The following is a 20,000-nucleotide window of genomic DNA, read 5'->3' as shown; positions in this document are numbered from 1 at the left end:
TTTCTATTGTTTGTTCTGTGCAAATCATTTACACATCCAGTTGTGTATGCTGTGAGGTAGAGGCTACAGCACTTTTAGAAAAAAATAAAGAAATATTTGTGTTGTTACTATATATTTGTGTTTGAGTAAAAACATTATACAGTTATATTTTACAACATGAATAAGCATACAGTAACACTGAACATGAAAAGGCATAATGCTACTGATAAGGCCTTCATACTGGTGTTTTCCATTCAGCACACCAGTGTTCAATTTGTGCTTAGAAATGTCTAATGATATGATAGTCTGAGTGTGTCATTTGAACACAAAATACACTTTTGAGGAGACAAAATATTGTTTTGAAGGCAAAGTAGCATTTTGCAGGAGATATGTAGGGTTTTGCATTTTGTGTGTGTGGTTTTTGGATTTGTGTTTAGAGTTTTGAGAAAATGAGGTATGCTTCAAAAATGTTTGGAAGCAATTGAGAAAAACCTGTAATATTTTTCCAAAAGTGCTGTAGCCTATACATCACAGCAAACACAGAACAAACAATAAAACATAGGCCAGTACAGTCAACAAAAAAAAGAAAGAAAAATGTAAAATAAAAAATCACCTCTCACTTCAATGACTCACTTCACTTCACATTTAAATGGCAGTGTGTTCTGTCTGAACAGAAGGAGATTTGGCATTGATGAAGTGTGCAAAATAAAAAAGGATTGTGTGTAGTGTTTTGAAGAAAGTGTGTTTTACAATTGAAATCTGGGTCTAAAGCAGATAAATTATGTGTAGTGTTTTGAAGAAAGTGTGGTTTAAAATTGAAATTTGGGTCTAAAGCAGATAATTGTGTTTTTTAGTTCAGCAGAATTGGTTTAAGGAGTTGGCAAATGAGTTACAGGTTGTGGTCGTTGTGTCATAAGTTTTTGTGTGTAAACAATTGAGAAAAACTGCAACCAATTGGCTGATAGGTGTGATACTTTAACAGTCAGTGCTTTGGAATTGCAAGGAAGTGACATCTTGATATACTTCTGTGTGTAATGTATACAAGTGTGTTTAGTGTTCTGCAAATCACTGTGTGTATTATTTTTCAAGAAGTGTGAGCTGACACTGTGCTTATGGTGCAAATCTTGGCTGAGTTTTGCTCCTTGAGTGTAAGGTTTTGATAATTATGTATTACTTTTGATTTTAGTGTTTATTGTTTAGTACTGTAAATCAAAAACGATACAAAGTATCTAACAGACCGTCTTGTAGCACCCAACCACTTCAGTTTGTTCCATTTTAATAGTGTTCGATATACATTGAGATTCTGGGATTTCCTGTTTGGTTGTTTACTGTGACCATTTAACTGACATATCTGGAAACCAACCTGCAACGTACAACTGAAATGTGTCGTTTTAACTATTTAATGCGTTCAAATATTCAGTGATTTTGAAGATCACGCGCTAAAAGGAAGAAGGAAATCCAGCAGGCGCCAAATTGAAGTGTCTTTGGTTTCCTGCACAAACCTACACGTTGATTGGCTCTCAGCATTGTAGCTTCAACCACTGGGGCAATGCGCAACCCTGAGCTGGAGGAGAATATATACGCACTCTTCCATGTTGCTCTACACTTCAGTCTTCAGAAGAACCTAGTGAAACTCGAAAATGAGCGGCAGAGGCAAAACCGGAGGAAAGGCTAGGGCTAAGGCCAAGACTCGCTCATCCAGGGCTGGACTCCAGTTCCCCGTGGGTCGAGTTCACAGGCTGCTCCGCAAGGGCAACTATGCTCATCGTGTTGGAGCTGGTGCTCCGGTCTACATGGCTGCCGTGCTCGAGTATCTGACTGCTGAGATCCTTGAGTTGGCCGGCAACGCTGCCCGTGACAACAAGAAGAGTCGTATCATTCCCCGCCATCTGCAGCTGGCTGTGCGCAACGACGAGGAGTTGAACAAGCTGCTCGGCGGAGTGACCATCGCTCAGGGTGGTGTGCTGCCTAACATCCAGGCTGTGCTTCTGCCCAAGAAGACCGAGAAATCCAAGTAAATCGGTCTCCTAAAATAACAAACCAAGGCTCTTTTAAGAGCCACCCAATTACTTTTTAAAAGTACATTCCAAGTTGTTGCGATGGCCACTTTTCCCCCCTTCACATGTCATTACTAGGAACGGTCATATGTTTTGAGTGTGGACGGTAAAAACCGACCCTCTTTGTTTGCAAAGAAATGATAATGATCAAATCAAAAACACTAAGATTATGCCATGAGCCATAAAACACCAGAAGGATATCTCTTTCCCATTTTAGGTCAATCAGTGAGATTTTATGGTAATCTGCATGTTTATCCATAGTAACATGTAATCTGGATGTATAAGGGGGATAGGTGGGAATTGTTTTATTTAAAGGGATATTTAGTCAGCAAACAAACCTAAAGTACCTGACGCATAAACTTAACTTGGGTGCATTTTTTTATAATAATGTTTTGGAGGTTTAATTGCTGGGGTAGAATTGAACCCAAGGATGAAAGATGTTTGAAGGTAATAGGAGGGTTAATTGTGTGCCGTGAAGTCTTTCAAACGCATTATTCCAATACCATGTATTGATAGTATGGACATGTCCTGCTTACGAAAATGTATTTTGAAGGCGTACAATAAAGTATTGTGTGTATTTGCTGGCCAACATATGTCTATTTGTGGTTATTTCTACATGTATACTGACTAATGGCATATTTGAGTGTATTTCTTGTTTTATTTCGGTCCTACACTGAAATGTTTTTTTGTGAAAAATGACAAAGGCAACTATATACCAGGGGGGTGGGCTTTGTATTTCTGACGCCACTCTGAAGCACTTACGATGTCCAATCAGCGGAGACAGGGGGCAGGCTTGGATTTTAGGCCTTTAAAAAACCCGCTTCCCGCTTTGTGCTGCACTTCAAACCTAAGAAGACTCAACCATGGCAAGAACAAAGCAAACTGCTCGCAAATCCACCGGAGGTAAAGCTCCGAGGAAGCAGCTCGCCACCAAGGCTGCGCGTAAAAGCGCACCAGCTACCGGTGGCGTGAAGAAGCCCCATCGTTACAGGCCCGGTACCGTGGCTCTGAGAGAGATCCGTCGGTACCAGAAGTCCACTGAGCTGCTGATCCGCAAGCTGCCCTTCCAGCGTCTGGTCAGAGAGATCGCTCAGGACTTCAAGACCGACCTGCGCTTCCAGAGCTCTGCCGTCATGGCTCTTCAGGAGGCCAGCGAGGCTTACCTGGTCGGTCTGTTCGAGGACACCAACCTGTGCGCCATCCACGCCAAGAGAGTCACCATCATGCCCAAGGACATCCAGTTGGCCCGTCGCATCCGTGGGGAGCGTGCTTAAGTTTATAATTCACTCCAGAAATCTGAAGGCTCTTTTAAGAGCCACCAAACTGTCGATCAAAGCTCTATTTCGTTTAGTTGTAAAGGGTGAAATACATGCTCATTTTGTTCTGCACTAATCTCTAGTTAGATTACGGGACCTTTCAAAACGGGTTGTTTTATGAATATTAAGCAACATTTGCTGTAACTAGTTGTGAAGGGAAAGTTCAAGCGCAATCATACCCGCCAGGTCTCGAATATAAAACATTGCATCCATGGGGAACATGTTTGAATTATTCACAAGCACGTTTTGAATCTGTTTACATGTAGAACGCTCCATAAATACTAATGCGACATTTCCAAGCATGACTCTTTGACGTACACCATGAAACAATGTTGAGCACGCAACACTACCACTGTGAGTTGGGACTGTGCGTATTTTTATTTATTTTTGAGGATTATACACCACTATAATGAATTGATCACTGGCCCAGGCTACGTGCTATGCAGTTAAACGGTCTGAGACCATCCTGAAGACAAGATTTTTGACCACAGCGCAGCTTGGGTCGCCGTTCACTTGTCCTTTTTAAAAACACTTATTGTATTATTGCAAGGCAAAGTGTATAGAGAATTAAGCAGTTTACATGGAACGAGATTAAAATAAAAAATAAATAAAAACATTGGATAGACTTTTCAAAGAAGAGGTGGGTGGCTCTTAAAAGAGCCTTTGAGTTGGAGTGTGTTAATATAACGCTCTACTTGGAGCTGGTGTATTTGGTTACGGCCTTGGTTCCCTCAGACACAGCGTGCTTGGCCAGCTCGCCGGGCAGAAGCAGACGCACTGCGGTCTGGATCTCTCTGGAGGTGATGGTGGAACGCTTGTTGTAGTGAGCCAGGCGGGAAGACTCCCCAGCGATGCGCTCGAAGATGTCGTTCACGAAAGAGTTCATGATGCCCATCGCCTTAGACGAGATACCGGTATCGGGGTGGACCTGCTTCAGCACCTTGTACACGTAGATGGCATAGCTCTCCTTCCTGGTCTTTCTGCGCTTCTTGCCTCCTTTTCCTGGAGCTTTTGTCACTGCTTTCTTGGATCCCTTCTTGGGTGCTGGCTTTGCTGGCTCAACCATGATGTATCTCTGTCTATCTCAAACAGAATATAACTGCCTCAATGAGGTTGACACCTATATATACAAAGATCTATGCAAATGCCTGACTGCGTCACTTCAGACTCCCGTGACCAGAACACCAAGCACCCAGGCACAGTTGGTCAATTTGTAGCGAAGGGGACGGTCAGTGAAACAATTCCAGCCCCACCCACAGATCAGCAATCCTCCCCCCCTTCTTTTGTCTCATTCCCCGCACTTTTCGTAGAAATGGAGAAATCCTACGAAATAGATATATGCAAACAATATAGATATACATATAGATTGCGTCATCAGTTACTTGTTTTACGCATCTGGGTGAGGTGAGGTTGCTTTTGAGGCGGTTCTTTTATATCACACCATTAAATGCAGGATAGCTTAAGCACAGAAATGAATGACCTGATTTAATCACGTAAGACGTCTGTTATTTATATAACATGGAATACTGAGGCAAATATTCTGATCATGAACTTGGCCTTTAAGTGTAGCAAGGAACTGACAGATTTTCCTGATTGATCTTGAGTAATTCAAATCTTAAATCACTTATGTATTGCGGGTTGGTGTCATGAATATCAGTGTTGGGATACAGCCTTTGTCAAGCAATTGGGTGGCTCTTAAAAGAGCCTTTGGGTTCAGTTTGAATGCGTGATCAAATCTTTAACCGCCGAAGCCGTACAGAGTGCGGCCCTGACGCTTCAGAGCATAGACCACATCCATGGCGGTCACGGTCTTTCTCTTGGCGTGCTCGGTGTAGGTGACGGCATCACGGATCACATTTTCCAGGAAAACCTTCAGCACACCACGAGTCTCCTCGTAGATGAGGCCGGAGATACGCTTCACACCACCACGGCGAGCCAGACGGCGGATAGCGGGCTTGGTAATGCCCTGGATGTTATCACGAAGAACCTTGCGATGACGCTTAGCACCTCCTTTACCGAGTCCCTTGCCTCCTTTTCCTCTACCGGACATGATTCTTCTGTTCTGCTAGAGTCAGAAAGATATAAAAAAATGTCTCCGTGGTGAGCTTACTTATTATCAATAAAAGGTTGTCGGTGAAGACTACTAAACACTCCCCTTTGCCTGTCCCTCCTTTTCTGAATGGAGAGGACGCACACATATAGGGTAAAGTACGTCAGAAATACACTCCCTCTCGTGAGCAGCCCCCCCTCCCATCGAAATAAGCAAAGTACAAAGTAGCATCAAAATTGATAATTTGACACGCACTTTCGATTGTGATTCCATATAATATGCTTTGAGTTTCCTAAAAGCGGTCCTACTCCTACTTTGAGCAGATTAGGCCGTACAATTCCTGATGGCTGCAAACAAAGAATCTAAAATTGAATTATTGTGACTAATGTCTGTGACATATTCGTTTTTATTTTTATTGGCAGCTGATAGGTGTAGAGCAGGGGTCTCAAATTCAAATTACCAGGGGCCGATGAGTGTCCAGTCTGGTCAGTGGGGGGCCAGATTTTTTTTATCTGTTGGCTTGCCCATCACAATACTGTAGATACGACTTTTGAGTGTGGCAAATGTTTCATGTGTAATCAGTGGTACAATGGTTAGTGTTGTTGGATAACAAGTAGTTGACCTGAGTTTCAATTCCTGGGCAATGCAAGATGCTCTTTGTGTAAAGATGTTTTGTTATAGTTGCATTTTTTGACCACTTTGTCCCATTGATAGCCCATGACTTACATACAGTATACAGCAGTAATAGTGGGATAATGTCTTCATTGACACCATCTATATTTGTTCTTAATACTTGCACATTTCAAAGCAAATGCTGTACTGCACCACTTTTGCATAGTTGGTAACAAGTCTGCAAGCAAACAAAACAAAGCGGAAAGCTGAATAAAGTTTCAGCAAAAATCAGAATTATTTTATAAAAGTTATATAGTTATAATAAATATATTTCAAGTGTATAATTTAATTTGCCTGTCAAAATACAGCATCTTTCCATCTTTAGTGATCTAAAATTAGTAGTTTACTGATATGCTGATCATTGATGGTGCACCTTCTATTCCTCGGAGCGACGTCCATGACACACCAGCATGCTCATTGAATTCAATTCAATGCAATTTTATTTATATAGCGCCATAACAATACAATTGTCTTAAGGCACTTTACAGAGCCCAGAGCCTGGCCCCCTTAGTGCAAGCCCAATGGCAGCAGGAGCAAGGGAAAACTCCCTGTTAGTCAGGAAGGAACCTTAAGCAGAACACAAGGGGGGACCCATCTGCTATGATCAGCATATCAGTAAACTACTAATTTTAGATCACTAAAGATGGAATGCTGTATTTTGACAGGCAAATTCAATTATACACTTGAAATATATTTATTATAACTACATTTATTTTATAAAATAAAATAATTCATTTTTTTTGCTGAAACTTTATTCAGTTTTCTGCTTTGTTTTGTTTGTTTGTAGCCTGGTTACCAGCTATGCAAAAGTGTTGCAATACAGCATTTGCTTTGAAATGTGCAAGTATTAAAGTTTTCTCGATTGCTTAAACAAGATTTGTACTGCTTTGTTTTGTTTTTCAATACACCTCACACAATTAGCACAACCACACACCCAATGAGCAAAACACCTCAGATCCATTGCAAAATGAAACACTCTTGTAAAAACTATATACTAATTTAACAAAACCATATTTTGTTACCCTATGAAACACACACGTTGCATATGACTGAATTCTGTTTGTACCACTTACACACTGCTGTTATAAACCTAAAACACTTTTAGCAATTCAACTTCTCAGTGATTAGAGTAGTGTAAGTGAAGTACACAGAGAAAGTGCAAATATACAATAAATTCACCAAACACTACACAAGACCAATGCTGCAGACTGATGAAAATATTATTTAATTCTCTCCATATACCCAAATCAGTCAACGTGTCAACATGGGGAATCACAACAAAACATGTCCCAGTTTTCATGCTACTACAGTAGTGTGCATAACACTGTAAGCTCAGCAAACATCAGACAAACGTAAAATGATGTATCCAGTGCAGGTTACAATTCCATTACGTAACAACCAGTTTGAAGTGACAGAATAATTACTTTGTGTAAAAACAATGCAAGGCCGTACCACAGCTAAGGATGCATATGAGCAACTGTGTGACACAATTGAGCATACTGGTGTGTCATGGAAGGCGCTCCGAGGAATAACAACAGACGGGGCACCATCAATGATCAGCATATCAGTAAACTATTAATGTTAGATCACTATAGATTGAAAGATGCTGTATTATGACTGGGAAATTAAATTATAGACCTGAAATATATTTATTATAAATACATTTAGTTTATAAAATAAAATAATTCTGATTTTTGCTGAAACTTAATTCAGTTTTCTGCTGTGTTTTATTTGTTTGCAGTCTTGTTACCAACTATGCAAAGTGGTGCAGTACAGCATTTGCTTTGAAATGTGCGTGTATGAAGGAAAAATGTAGTTGTCGATGAAGACATTATCCCACTATTACTGCTGTATATGTAAGTCATGGGCTATCAATGGGACAAAGTGATCAAAAAATGCAACTATAACAAACACCTTTATCCAAAGAGCGTCTTGCATCGCCCAGGAATTGAAAGTCAGGTCAGCTACCTGTTATTCAACAGCACTAAACATTGTACCACTGATGACACACGAAACATTTGCCACACCCAAAAGTTGTATATCTACAGTATTGTGATAGGAAAGCCAACAGATAAAAAAAATCTGGTCCCCCACTGACAAGACTGGACGCTCATCGGCCCCCGGTAATTTGAGTTTGAGACCCCTGCTCTACACCTATCAGCTGCCAATAATAATAAAAACGATCATGTCACAGACATCAAAATAATTGAATTTCAGATGGGGGGGCTGCTCACGAGAGGGCGTGTATTCATAACGTACTCTCCATTCAGAAAAGGAGGGACAAGCAAAGGGGAGTGTTTAGTAGTCTTCACCAACGTCCTCTCATTGAGAATAATGTCGCTCACCACGGAGACATTTCCTGTATCTTTTCTGACTCTAGTAGAACAGAAGACATCTTAAAATCATGTCTGGCAGAGGAAAAGGAGGCAAGGGACTCGGTAAGGGAGGCGCTAAGCGTCATCGCAAGGTCCTTCGTGATAACATCCAGGGCATTACCAAGCCTGCAATCCGCCGTCTGGCTCGCCGTGGTGGTGTGAAGCGTATCTCCGGCCTCATCTACGAGGAGACTCGTGGTGTGCTGAAGGTTTTCCTGGAGAATGTGATCCGTGATGCCGTCACCTACACCGAACACGCCAAAAGAAAGACCGTGACCGCCATGGATGTGGTCTATGCTCTGAAGCGTCAGGGCCGCACTCTGTACGGCTTCGGCGGTTAAAGATTTAATCACGCATTCAAATTGAACCCAAAGGCTCTTTTAAGAGCCACCCAATTGCTTTGCAAAGGCTGTATCCCATCATTGATATCGTCATGATACCAACCCGCACTATTTAAGTTTTACCCATGATTTAGGATTATAATAACCCAAAAATCAATTAGTAAATTATATTAGTTCATATGAGCACACAGAAAAGTTCATGATCAGAATATTTGCCACAGAATTCCATCTTGTATAAATAATGGACGTGCTATTTATCGTGATTAGATCAGGTCATTCATATCTGCCTAAGCTATCATGCATTTAATGGTGTAATATAAAAGCAAGAACCCCATCAACAGTTACCCTCACCCCCCCCCCCCCCGGGATGCGTACGGTGCGACGCCATGAAGGCGCTAAAGAATGACGCCATTGTTGCCACTGTAAAATTAGGGTTCGTTTTGGACAGAAGTATTGTTGTGAATGTATGAAACTTGGAAACTTGGTTCATAGTACATTGGGCCTATGCTACAACTCACATTCATATTGGCGTAAACAAATCTAAATATCTCAAGCAAAAACGCGAAATGAAGTGAAGTAAAAAATATTTTGTATCCAAAACCAGTGGTAATATTTACATATATCTATCTCTTTCTTCCTTTCGCCAAAAAGTGCGGGTAGATGAGTAAACTGCTGATCTGTTAATATTACATTGGGCTTATACCACAACTGACATTTATATTGGCGTAAACATGGCAGAATCTCTCCAACAAAAAAACAAGTAATTAATTACGCAATCTAAAGCTAGTTTAAATATGTATATCTATATTTTTTGCATATATCTATTTTGAAGGATTTTCTCCATTTCTACGAAAAGTGCGGGGAATGAGACAAACGAAGGAGGGGGGGGGGGGGGTCGGGTAGCTGCTGATCTGTGGGTGGGGCTGGAGTTGTTTCATTGACCGTCCCCTTCACTACCAATTGACCAACCGTGCCCGGGCGCTTGGTATTGGAGGGAAATGAGAGCGAATTTTGGTCACGGGAGTCTGAAGTGACACAGTCTTTCATTTGCATAGAACTTTGTATAAATAAGTGGCAACTTCTCAGAGGCAGTTATATTCTGTTTGAGATAGACAGTAATACATCATGGTTGAGCCAGCAAAGCCAGCACCCAAGAAGGGATCCAAGAAAGCAGTGACAAAAGCTCCAGGAAAAGGAGGCAAGAAGCGCAGAAAGACCAGGAAGGAGAGCTATGCCATCTACGTGTACAAGGTGCTGAAGCAGGTCCACCCCGATACCGGTATCTCCTCTAAGGCGATGGGCATCATGAATTCTTTCGTGAATGACATCTTTGAGCGCATCGCTGGGGAGTCTTCCCGCCTGGCTCATTACAACAAGAAGTCCACCATCACCTCTAGGGAGATCCAGACCGCAGTGCGTCTTCTTCTGCCCGGCGAGCTGGCCAAGCACGCTGTGTCTGAGGGAACCAAGGCCGTCACCAAATACACCAGCTCCAAGTAGAGCGTTATCTTAACACACTCCAACTCAAAGGCTCTTTTAAGAGCCACACACCTCTTCTTTGAAAAGTCATTCCAATGCTTTTTTTTTTTTATTTCTATTCATTTAAACTGCTTATTTCTCTATGAAATTAGCAAGGATACATTTCTAAAACGGACACAATTCGTGCGCACACAAGGCATACCTTGAGTGCAATCTGACTGGCGACCTAAGTCACGCTAAACGGTGTTGTGGTGATACACTTGGAAATGTCATGTCAAAAGCTTCTCCAGGATAGTCTCAGACTATTTAACTACATAGCACGTAGACTGGGCTGGTGGTCAATAATCCCCAAAACTGTTGCTTCGATATACCATGAAATGAACGGTGAGCATGTACATCAGAGTTATGCTTGAAATGATAGTAGATGAATGTTGCATTAGGATTAGTGGAGTGTTATATGTAAACAGTTTTAAAGCGTGGTGAAGAAACGATAAATATGCTTGTATTGTACAATTTAAGCATGTTCCCCATGGATGCAATGTTTTATAAGACCTGGCGAGTGTGATTGAATATTTTCCCTTTCACAGCTAGTTACAGAAAATGTTGCTCAATATTCATTAAAATAACTGTTTTGAAAGGTTACGGAATATAACTAGAGATTGGTGCAAGACAAAATGAGCATCGTGTATTTCACTAAACGAAATAGAGCTTTGATCGACAGTTTGGTGGCTCTTAAAAGAGCCTTTTGATTTCTGGAGTGAAGAATGAACTTAAGCACGCTCCCCACGGATGCGACGAGCCAGCTGGATGTCTTTGGGCATGATGGTGACCCTCTTGGCGTGGATGGCGCACAGGTTGGTGTCCTCGAACAGACCGACCAGGTAAGCCTCGCTGGCCTCCTGAAGAGCCATGACGGCAGAGCTCTGGAAGCGCAGGTCGGTCTTGAAGTCCTGAGCGATCTCTCTGACCAGACGCTGGAAAGGCAGCTTGCGGATTAGCAGCTCAGTGGACTTCTGGTAACGGCGGATCTCTCTCAGAGCCACGGTACCGGGCCTGTAACGATGGGGCTTCTTCACGCCACCGGTAGCTGGTGCGCTTTTACGCGCAGCCTTGGTGGCGAGCTGCTTCCTTGGAGCTTTACCTCCGGTGGATTTGCGAGCAGTTTGCTTTGTTCTTGCCATGGTTAAGTGTTCTTCGGTTTGAAGTGTAGCAAAGAGCGGGAGGCGGCCTATTTAAAGGCCTACAATCGCAGCCTGCCCCCTGTCTCATCTGATTGGACATCGTAAGTGCTTCCGAGTGGTGCCTGAAATTCAAAGCCCAGCCCCCTGGTATATATTTGCCTTTGTAATTTTTCACAAAAAAAAAAAAATCAGTGTGGGTCCAAAATAAAACAAGAAATACACTAAAATATGCCATTAGTCAGTATATACATGTAGAAATAACCACGAATAGGCACATGTTGGCCAGCAGATACACACAATACTTTATTTTACGCCTTCAAATATATTTTCGAAAGCAGGACATACTACCATTAAATGGTATTAGTATTGGAATAATGCGTTTGAAAGACCGCGACGCACACCATCACTTTATGGCTATGGCACACAATGAACCCTTGGTTGGTCTGTTGCCCCATGAACACTGGCGAAAGATCCCGCAGCCTTACTATGTACACTACTTTAATGAACGTCTATGCAGTTTTACTAGATACATTATTGTAATGATAGTGACTCGCGCCCATTAAAACAACGGGCCATAGCTTCTCCTAGTGTTTTTGATTTGATCATAATAATTTCATTGTAAACAAAGAGGGTCGGTGTTTGATAGATGTGGTGTTTTATGGCATAATCTTCTGTTTTTAATTTGATCAAAACCATTTAATTGCAAGCAAAGCGAGTCGGTTTTTACCGTCCACACTCCAACATGTGAGCGCGTCAAGTAATTTGACCACTGAATTTGTGAAGGGGAGGGTGGCCATCTCAACAACTTGGAATGTACTTCTAAAAAGTAATTGGGTGGCTCTTAAAAGAGCCTTTTTGATATTTTGAGGGACAGATTTACTTGGATTTCTCGGTCTTCTTGGGCAGGAGCACAGCCTGGATGTTGGGCAGCACACCACCCTGAGCGATGGTCACTCCGCCGAGCAGTTTGTTCAACTCCTCGTCGTTGCGCACAGCCAGCTGAAGATGGCGGGGAATGATACGACTCTTCTTGTTGTCACGAGCAGCGTTGCCGGCCAACTCGAGGATCTCAGCGGTCAGATACTCGAGCACGGCGGCCATGTAGACCGGAGCACCAGCTCCAACACGATGGGCATAGTTGCCCTTGCGGAGCAGCCTGTGAACACGACCCACGGGGAACTGGAGTCCGGCCCTGGATGAGCGAGTCTTGGCCTTAGCCCTGGCCTTTCCTCCGGTTTTGCCTCTGCCGCTCATTTTGGAGTCTCAGTAGTGTCCTCTACAGACTGAAGTATAGAGAGACACAGAAGGGTGTGGCTTTATACTCCTCCAGCTCAGTGTTGCTCATGACCTCAGTGGTTGGGGCTAGAATGCTTAGAGCCAATCAACGTATAGGTCTGTGCCAAAGTCATTTCAATTTGGCGCCTGCTGGATTTCATTCTTCCTTTAAGCGCGTGAACTTCAAAATGTACCTACTGATTATTTTAAAGCATGAAATAGTTAAAACGGCACATTTCAGTTAGGTGGCAGCTTGGTTTCCAGATATGTCAGTTTAACAGTCACAATAAACAATCAAACAGGAGGTCCAATAATCTCCATGTATAGGGAACATATGACAATGGAAAACACTGAAGTGGGTGGGTGCTACAAACCGGTCTGTAACTACTTTGGATCGTTTTTGATTAAAACAATGAGGAGCAGAATGCTGAAAGCCTATTTCTATCATGTTGGGATAACATTAGATGTATAGAATATACCAAATAGAATTGAATAGCCTATTTTAGTGTGATTTATTTCCATACCGTGTATTTATTATCAGTCACTCTGGCTAAACTTAAACTTTATATCAACTTCCCTTCGGGCCCTCAAGCAGGTGAATAACTACTGTCATACCGTGTGTGTTCATTGCTAGCATAAAATATAACTAAATTGCTGGGCGGTGATTTAAAACCTTGATAGACCAACATCTTTAACTGAAAATATATTGCAAACGTAGCATGAGCTTCAAGCATAAATTACCCATTACCAATGCTATTGTCGGAACAGATGCATTCAAATGATTCTTTTGTGTGGCTCTTAAAAGAGCCTTTTCGTTTAACGTGACAACATTAACAGGGCAGGACGCTCAACATTTACTTCTTCTTAGAAGCAGCCCTTTTAGGTTTAGCAGCTTTAGGGGTTGCCGCCTTGGGTTTAGCAGCTTTAGGCGTTGCTGCCTTAGGCTTGGCTGCCTTGACTTTCTTGGGGCTTTTTGCTGCCTTCTTAGGTGTTACGGGCTTTTTGGCCTTCTTGGGACTCTTTGTTGCCTTCTTAGGTGTGGCGGGTTTCTTCGCCTTCTTCGGAGACTTCTTTGCGGCCACCGGCTTCTTAGCCACTGCCTTCTTTGCTGCAACCGGTTTCTTAGCTGCTGGCTTCTTAGCTTTAGGTGCTACCTTCTTAACGGGCTTCTTCTTCTCCTCTGCCTGTTTCTTGTTCAGCTTGAAGGAGCCGGAGGCGCCAGTTCCTTTAATCTGAACCAGCGTTTCCTTAGTAACAAGACTCTTGATGGCCACCTTCACACGAGCGTTGTTCTTCTCCACGTCGTAACCACCAGCCGCCAAAGCCTTCTTCAGCGCACTCAAAGAAACTCCTTTCTTCTCTTTAGATGCAGAAATAGCTTTGACGATGAGTTCTCCAACACTCGGTCCAGTACTCTTGGGTCTGGGTGCTGCTTTCTTCTTGGGGGCCTTTGCAGGGGCAGCAGCGGGGACTGGAGCAGCTTCTGCCATTCTATCTTCTGTCTTGCGCACGGGTAACAACAGAAGTGTGAGAACAGTTGGAGAGCCAGAGTGAACGGTCTTACTTAAAGTATACATGAGAACCGTTTAGACTCACCCTAAAGAGCTCTCCTTGTCCTGCCTCTGCGAAGGGATCGCTTGTGCTTTCTCCAAGCGGGTTCGGTAAAAAATATGAGCGGAGAAACAACATTTACGAATATAAAGATGACTGTTGAAAACAGCACAGCCTATACTTTAAGGAAAACACATGTGGGCTTATGGTTGGCCTTAATCCCTGTTGCAACGAACTAGGAACTGCATAAATCAAGAGGGAGATGTGGCAGTTCGTCTAAGTTTCGTGAGGAAAACATGCCCATAAAGACAGTAAAATCGTGCTATGTATCTACAACAATGTGCCATAGACCCAGATATGAGCCCCAGTAACGCGTTTAAGCAGTGAAAAAGTAGTTTATACGAATCTGTACTTTACTAACGGGAGCTATTCGGACACAGCGAAACACAGTTGACAGACGGTTCAGTCGATCAGACTACACTGCACAGACGTGTACATTTTAGCGGAGCAAATTCTAGTCTACACATGTGTGTGTGTGTTTGTGTATGTGTGTGTGAGAGTGTGTGTGTGTCTGTCTGTCCGTCTGTCTGTGTGTGGGATTATTGTGAGTTGATAGAATGATGGGTCTATTCGAACTCTGTGTCACTCACAGCCACTCCTGGCCAGGACATAATGAAGAAGGCATACAGTAGTCTGCACAGTGTAGACTTTGACGCTAGGTGTAGGATTTACGTGAAAAGACAGCATTGCACCAGATATTACAGTTTTTCTCGATTTTGAAAACAGGGCCCGGTTTTTCAAAATAATACACATAATTAGTACTATCACACACCCATTTAGCAGAACAGCTAATTAGCAGAACAGGTATTGACAACAGACTGCACAAATAGCTACATGAGTTCAGGCAACTGAGAACTTCAGCCAATGGGTTTTAGTGTTTTAGCAATTGAGAAAAACTGTATTTTGTTACACACACGTTTCATATGATATTCTGTTGGAACCAGTTACACACTGCTGTTGTAAACTTAAAACACTTTTAGCAATTCTACTTCTCAGTGATTAGAGTAGAGTAAGTGAAGAACACAGAGAAAGTGCAAATACACAATACATTTACCAAACACAAGACCAATGCTGCAGACTAATGGAAATATAATGTATTTCTCTCCATATACCCAAATCAGTCAACGTGTCAACATGGAGAATCACAACAAGTTGCCCTGGGACATTGATTATAGCCCTGTGGCCAATGATATATCTTCCTCTCCTTCTAGCTGTTGTGAGGTTGAACCCTGCCTCATCTATGTGTATGAATTCATGCGGGATTTCCTCAGCATCCATCTGTAAAACTCTCTGAAATACAGTGAAAGACAAGATTGTGTAGTTCAGATCTAGTATACAGTACATTTAGATGTAACAAGATTACGTGTGCTGTATGCAACATCACAGTGCTAAAGAGAACAATACATACCTCCACATACTCGCGGCTGCAGCCCTTTGACCCCCATGAATTCCGCTCTAAAGGCACTCGTGTGTGTGTACGTCTGTGTGTGTTTGTGTGTGTGTGTGTGAGTGAGTGTGCATCAGTCTGGTGTGTGTGTGTGTGTACGTCCCTCTCTGAATTCCGCTCTAAAGGCACTCGATAAAGTTGTTTCATTTGAACCTGATGTCTTTTCAGGATGAGACACCTGATGGACATTATTGAAAATGGCATGGTCACCGATAATGTTGGCTTGAATTTCTCTTGGCCTGATAGCATTATTGGCCACAACCATGTTCACGATCTCTCTCTCTCTCTTGTTCTTGCATGAATATGGGCCCTCTTCCTCCTTGTCGTTCTCTACTCACAATCCTATGTAGAACAAAATACATGTAACCTACTATAAAATGTCGGCACGGCCTCCGCCTCTTCCTCCTTCTCCTCCTCTGTGGATTTCCCCTCTCACCATCACTCTTCTTCTTCTGACTCCTTCCATTTTGGCTGAAGACAGGTGAACTCACCTGCTGCATTTCTATAGTGCTTGAACCTTCTTGGTGTGTCTACAATTAAGCACTCATGTGTTTGCGCACTTGATGGCTGTGTTTAACCAATGGCTCATAAGTGTGGTCATTTGACAGTCAGTGCTTTGGAATTGCAAGGAAGTGACATCTTGATACACTTCTAACGAGTATAGTAGTGTCTAATGGATACAAGTGTGTTTGGTGTTTTGCAAATCACTCCGTGTATTGTTTTGCAAGAAGTGAGAGGCTGACATTGTGCTTATAGTGGTGCAAATCTGGGCCGATGTTTTGCTCCACGAGTGTAAGGTTTTGATAATTGTGTAATACTTTTGATCTCAGTGTAATGGGGTATGAGGTTTGGATTTACTTTTGGCATTCTTTGCTTCCTCAGACAACGTCTTCTTCGTTCTCTTTGCCGATTAAAAACTTCCAATTTCTTGTTCCATATCGCTTTTGCATGTCGAAGAACTTTCTTGTGCCACACGGATCTTGCCTGCTTACGCTGATGAGGTTAAGTGTTCAGTGCTACCTTGTCTGTATGGATCTCTGCCATGAGTTTTTCTTTTTGTTAGAGTAATCAATCTGTATGTCCTTTGCCTCAGTGCCTGTGTGTGCACACTTGTAATGAAAGCTTCACTGTCTCAGAGTCAAACGCTCTTGCGTCCATACTAGTTTGTTGGCTTATAGCCAACGACGACCTGTTATATTCCAGATAATTCTGACCAGCTTCTTTGAACAGAGTGATATTCAACAAACATACACACACACATTCATGTACGTACACACACACACACACACACACAGGCATGCACGTACACACACACACACACACACACACAGGCATGCACGTACACACACACACACACACACACACAGGCATGCACGTACACACACACACAAACCTCATCATAAGAAAGTAATATTTTACATCATTACCTAATAGCAGTCAAATTTAAAGCAAACACTGTACTAAACCACAAACACTGATCGACAGATGTAGCTGATGTTACAAACGTTGGCTTACTTGTTTGGACTGTTGACATACTGCATATCTGATGGTTGTGGTGGTCTTGTTTCCAGGAGCAGTGCACTACCATTACAATACAGCAGGGGGCACTCTCATTCTCTCACACTGACGATGGCTTAGGCCGAAACGCGTCTGTGGATAAACTGGTCAAAATGAATAAGATCACTAAACTGGACCTTAGACAGCAGTAGCCTGAAGTAAGCCATTTTGTTAAGCTGGCTTCCAGCATTTACCTAACCCACTGTCCACCCCTTTACCCCTTACTGGCTATACTAGCCCCTTGCACAGATATTCTATTACTATTACTCTTAATCTCTTTGCACTATCCACACATGCGCAAGAACATTATCTATTTGCACTATCCACACAAGCAGAACAAGAACACTTTCCTCCTGGGCATTTCACTCACAATCATGCACATTGCACCATAGGGTCAGACTCCCCACACACACACACACACACACACACACACACACACACACACACACACACACACACACACACACACACACACACACACACACACATTGCACCATAGGGTCAGACCCATTGTTGTATCTGTTACCACCCCACTCCTTTTGAACATGTTCTCCCTATGTGTACTTGACCCATTATCAGCCTGCCTATCCACATGGTTTGGGATCTAGGGTGTGGTACATATTATCAGCCTGCCTATCCACATGGTTTGGGATCTAGGGTGTGGTACACATCATCAGCCTGCCTATTCACATGGTTTGGGATCTAGGGTGTGGTACCCATTATCAGCCTGCCTATTCACATGGTTTAGGATCTAGGGTGTGGTACACATTATCAGCCTGCCTATTCACATGGTTTGCCTATTCACAGCCTGACTGCTGCTGCCAGATTACCGTAACTACGCCCGACAGCACTGATCTTTACTGATGTTGAGTTATGGTGGTGGTGATGGTTTCTTATTGCTTACTGGTAACTAACACGAAGAGAGGTGTAAACAAGCCATGGTTTTTAGCATGACCATGCCAAGACCACACTATGATTTGAACGTCTCCAATGAACCCCTGCTAGTACATTACCACTAGTGTATGTCTTTGAAAGGTTACAGATTCATATTTGTGGTGTTAACAATAAAAAACGTATACTTATTTTGGAATGATGATATTTATTATAACTGTTATAAAACAGACCTAAATACATCTCTGTAGAATAATGTGTTATTAAGCAGAATGATGTGCATATCCATGGAATGCTTGAGAAATAGTTAGGCAGTCAGCTTTTGAATAACATCTGAGGATTTTATTGAAAATATATTTAAAAACCAAAGAAAACAGATTTGGACAAATATGCACACATATACACATTCTGTCATATAGTTTGCAGATATATGAGTGATGATCCCACAGGTCTCCACATATCTGGCTTCCATGTTATGGTAAACCAACCTGTCAATCAATCATTATATCTAATACACATCAAACACAACAACTTGTTTGAAAAATTTCAATCAGGATTTCGTTCAGCCCACAGCACTGAAACAGCTTTGCTCAGGGTGACGAATGACCTGCTGATGACAGCCGATGCAGGATCAGCCTCACTCCTCATCCTCCTGGACCTGACTGCTGCATTTGACACAGTGGACCACACTATCCTCCTAGAGCGCCTCCACACCACCATTGGACTATCAGACTCTGCACTCAAGTGGTTTCAGTCCTACCTTTCTGGCAGAACTGAATATGTCTCACTAGGAAGATGCAAGTCCAGACAGCTCCCTGTCTCCTGTGGTGTTCCGCAAGGGTCGGTCCTCGGCCCCATCCTCTTCATTATTTACATGCTCCCCCTCGGTCGTGTCATCAGCAGACATGGGATGTCTTTCCACTGTTATGCTGACGACACACAGCTTTATATCAAAACTGCCCCAAGCCCCACTGCAGCCATGTCATGTCTCACCACCTGTCTTGGGGAGATAAAGGCATGGATGAGCAACAACTTTCTCCAGCTAGACAGTAGCAAAACCGAAGCCCTTCTTGTTGGCACTCCACACCAGGTTCAGTCATCCTCCTTAACTCATCTCACCTTCGACAGCCAGGTCATCCCCCTCTCCTCCACAGTCACTAATCTCGGAGTTAGGTTTGACCCTCACCTGACCTTTAATGACCATATAAAACACCTGTGCAAAACCTCCTTTTATCATCTAAGAAACATCTCCAAACTCCACCCCACTTTAACCCTATCAGATGCAGAGAAGCTTGTCCACGCCTTTATCTCCTCAAGACTGGACTATTGTAATTCGCTTTTCTATGGGATCACTGGCAAGAACATCCAGAAGCTGCAATACATCCAAAACAGCGCTGCCAGGATTCTGATGAGGGTCCGGAAATATGAGCACATAACACCAATATTACACTCACTACACTGGCTCCCTGTCTCTTTCCGGATTGACTACAAAGTCCTTATACTCACCCATACATGCATAAATGGGCATGCACCTCCCTACCTGCAAGAATTAATTACTCCCCAAACCTCCACCTGCACCCTCAGGTCTTCAAACAGCTCGCTCCTCCGCATCCCCAAAACAAAGCTCCGCACCATGGGCGACCGGGCCTTTTGCTCGGCAGCGCCACGCTTATGGAACAGCCTCCCTGACCACCTAAGGGCAACGCAGACGCTGGACTCCTTTAAAGCTGGACTAAAAACATTTTTATTCAGGAAGGCATTTCTGGCCT

The 20,000-nt window shown here is 42.9% G+C and overlaps 8 protein-coding genes across 8 annotated transcripts; 3 read left to right on the top strand and 5 right to left on the bottom strand.

Moving 5' to 3' along the window:
* The first annotated feature begins 1,582 nt into the window (after positions 1-1,582).
* Positions 1,583-2,037, top strand: LOC105896350 (histone H2A-like). Its single transcript, XM_012823097.3, has one exon. The coding sequence runs from the start codon at positions 1,620-1,622 to the stop codon at positions 1,995-1,997; it is 378 nt and encodes a 125-aa protein (XP_012678551.2). The 5' UTR covers positions 1,583-1,619; the 3' UTR covers positions 1,998-2,037.
* Positions 2,038-3,717: 1,680 nt separating this feature from the next.
* LOC105893412 (histone H2B 1/2-like) lies at positions 3,718-4,467 on the bottom strand. Its single transcript, XM_012819830.3, has one exon. The coding sequence runs from the start codon at positions 4,416-4,418 to the stop codon at positions 4,044-4,046; it is 375 nt and encodes a 124-aa protein (XP_012675284.1). The 5' UTR covers positions 4,419-4,467; the 3' UTR covers positions 3,718-4,043.
* Positions 4,468-5,039: 572 nt separating this feature from the next.
* On the bottom strand, positions 5,040-5,412 carry LOC105893413 (histone H4). Its single transcript, XM_012819831.2, has one exon. It carries the CDS (start codon positions 5,400-5,402, stop codon positions 5,091-5,093), a length of 312 nt encoding a protein of 103 aa, XP_012675285.1. The 5' UTR covers positions 5,403-5,412; the 3' UTR covers positions 5,040-5,090.
* A 3,040-nt stretch (positions 5,413-8,452) lies between these two features.
* On the top strand, positions 8,453-8,844 carry LOC105912922 (histone H4). The gene has a single exon (XM_012841927.3). It carries the CDS (start codon positions 8,479-8,481, stop codon positions 8,788-8,790), a length of 312 nt encoding a protein of 103 aa, XP_012697381.1. The 5' UTR covers positions 8,453-8,478; the 3' UTR covers positions 8,791-8,844.
* Positions 8,845-9,873: 1,029 nt separating this feature from the next.
* LOC116219274 (histone H2B 1/2-like) lies at positions 9,874-10,394 on the top strand. Its single transcript, XM_031562473.2, has one exon. It carries the CDS (start codon positions 9,916-9,918, stop codon positions 10,288-10,290), a length of 375 nt encoding a protein of 124 aa, XP_031418333.1. The 5' UTR covers positions 9,874-9,915; the 3' UTR covers positions 10,291-10,394.
* Positions 10,395-10,997: 603 nt separating this feature from the next.
* Positions 10,998-11,700, bottom strand: LOC116219264 (histone H3). Its single transcript, XM_031562456.2, has one exon. The coding sequence runs from the start codon at positions 11,448-11,450 to the stop codon at positions 11,040-11,042; it is 411 nt and encodes a 136-aa protein (XP_031418316.1). The 5' UTR covers positions 11,451-11,700; the 3' UTR covers positions 10,998-11,039.
* A 578-nt stretch (positions 11,701-12,278) lies between these two features.
* LOC105899862 (histone H2A-like) lies at positions 12,279-12,727 on the bottom strand. The gene has a single exon (XM_012827084.3). The coding sequence runs from the start codon at positions 12,702-12,704 to the stop codon at positions 12,327-12,329; it is 378 nt and encodes a 125-aa protein (XP_012682538.1). The 5' UTR covers positions 12,705-12,727; the 3' UTR covers positions 12,279-12,326.
* Positions 12,728-13,236: 509 nt separating this feature from the next.
* Positions 13,237-14,242, bottom strand: LOC116219258 (histone H1-like). The gene has a single exon (XM_031562445.1). It carries the CDS (start codon positions 14,213-14,215, stop codon positions 13,580-13,582), a length of 636 nt encoding a protein of 211 aa, XP_031418305.1. The 5' UTR covers positions 14,216-14,242; the 3' UTR covers positions 13,237-13,579.
* Between the last annotated feature and the right edge of the window lie 5,758 nt (positions 14,243-20,000).

This window comes from Clupea harengus, chromosome 24 (genome assembly GCF_900700415.2).
Source record: "Clupea harengus chromosome 24, Ch_v2.0.2, whole genome shotgun sequence".
NCBI lineage: Eukaryota > Metazoa > Chordata > Actinopteri > Clupeiformes > Clupeidae > Clupea > Clupea harengus.
The sequence above is the reverse complement of the archived record's forward strand: the minus strand, read 5'-3'. Positions and strand labels throughout refer to the sequence as shown.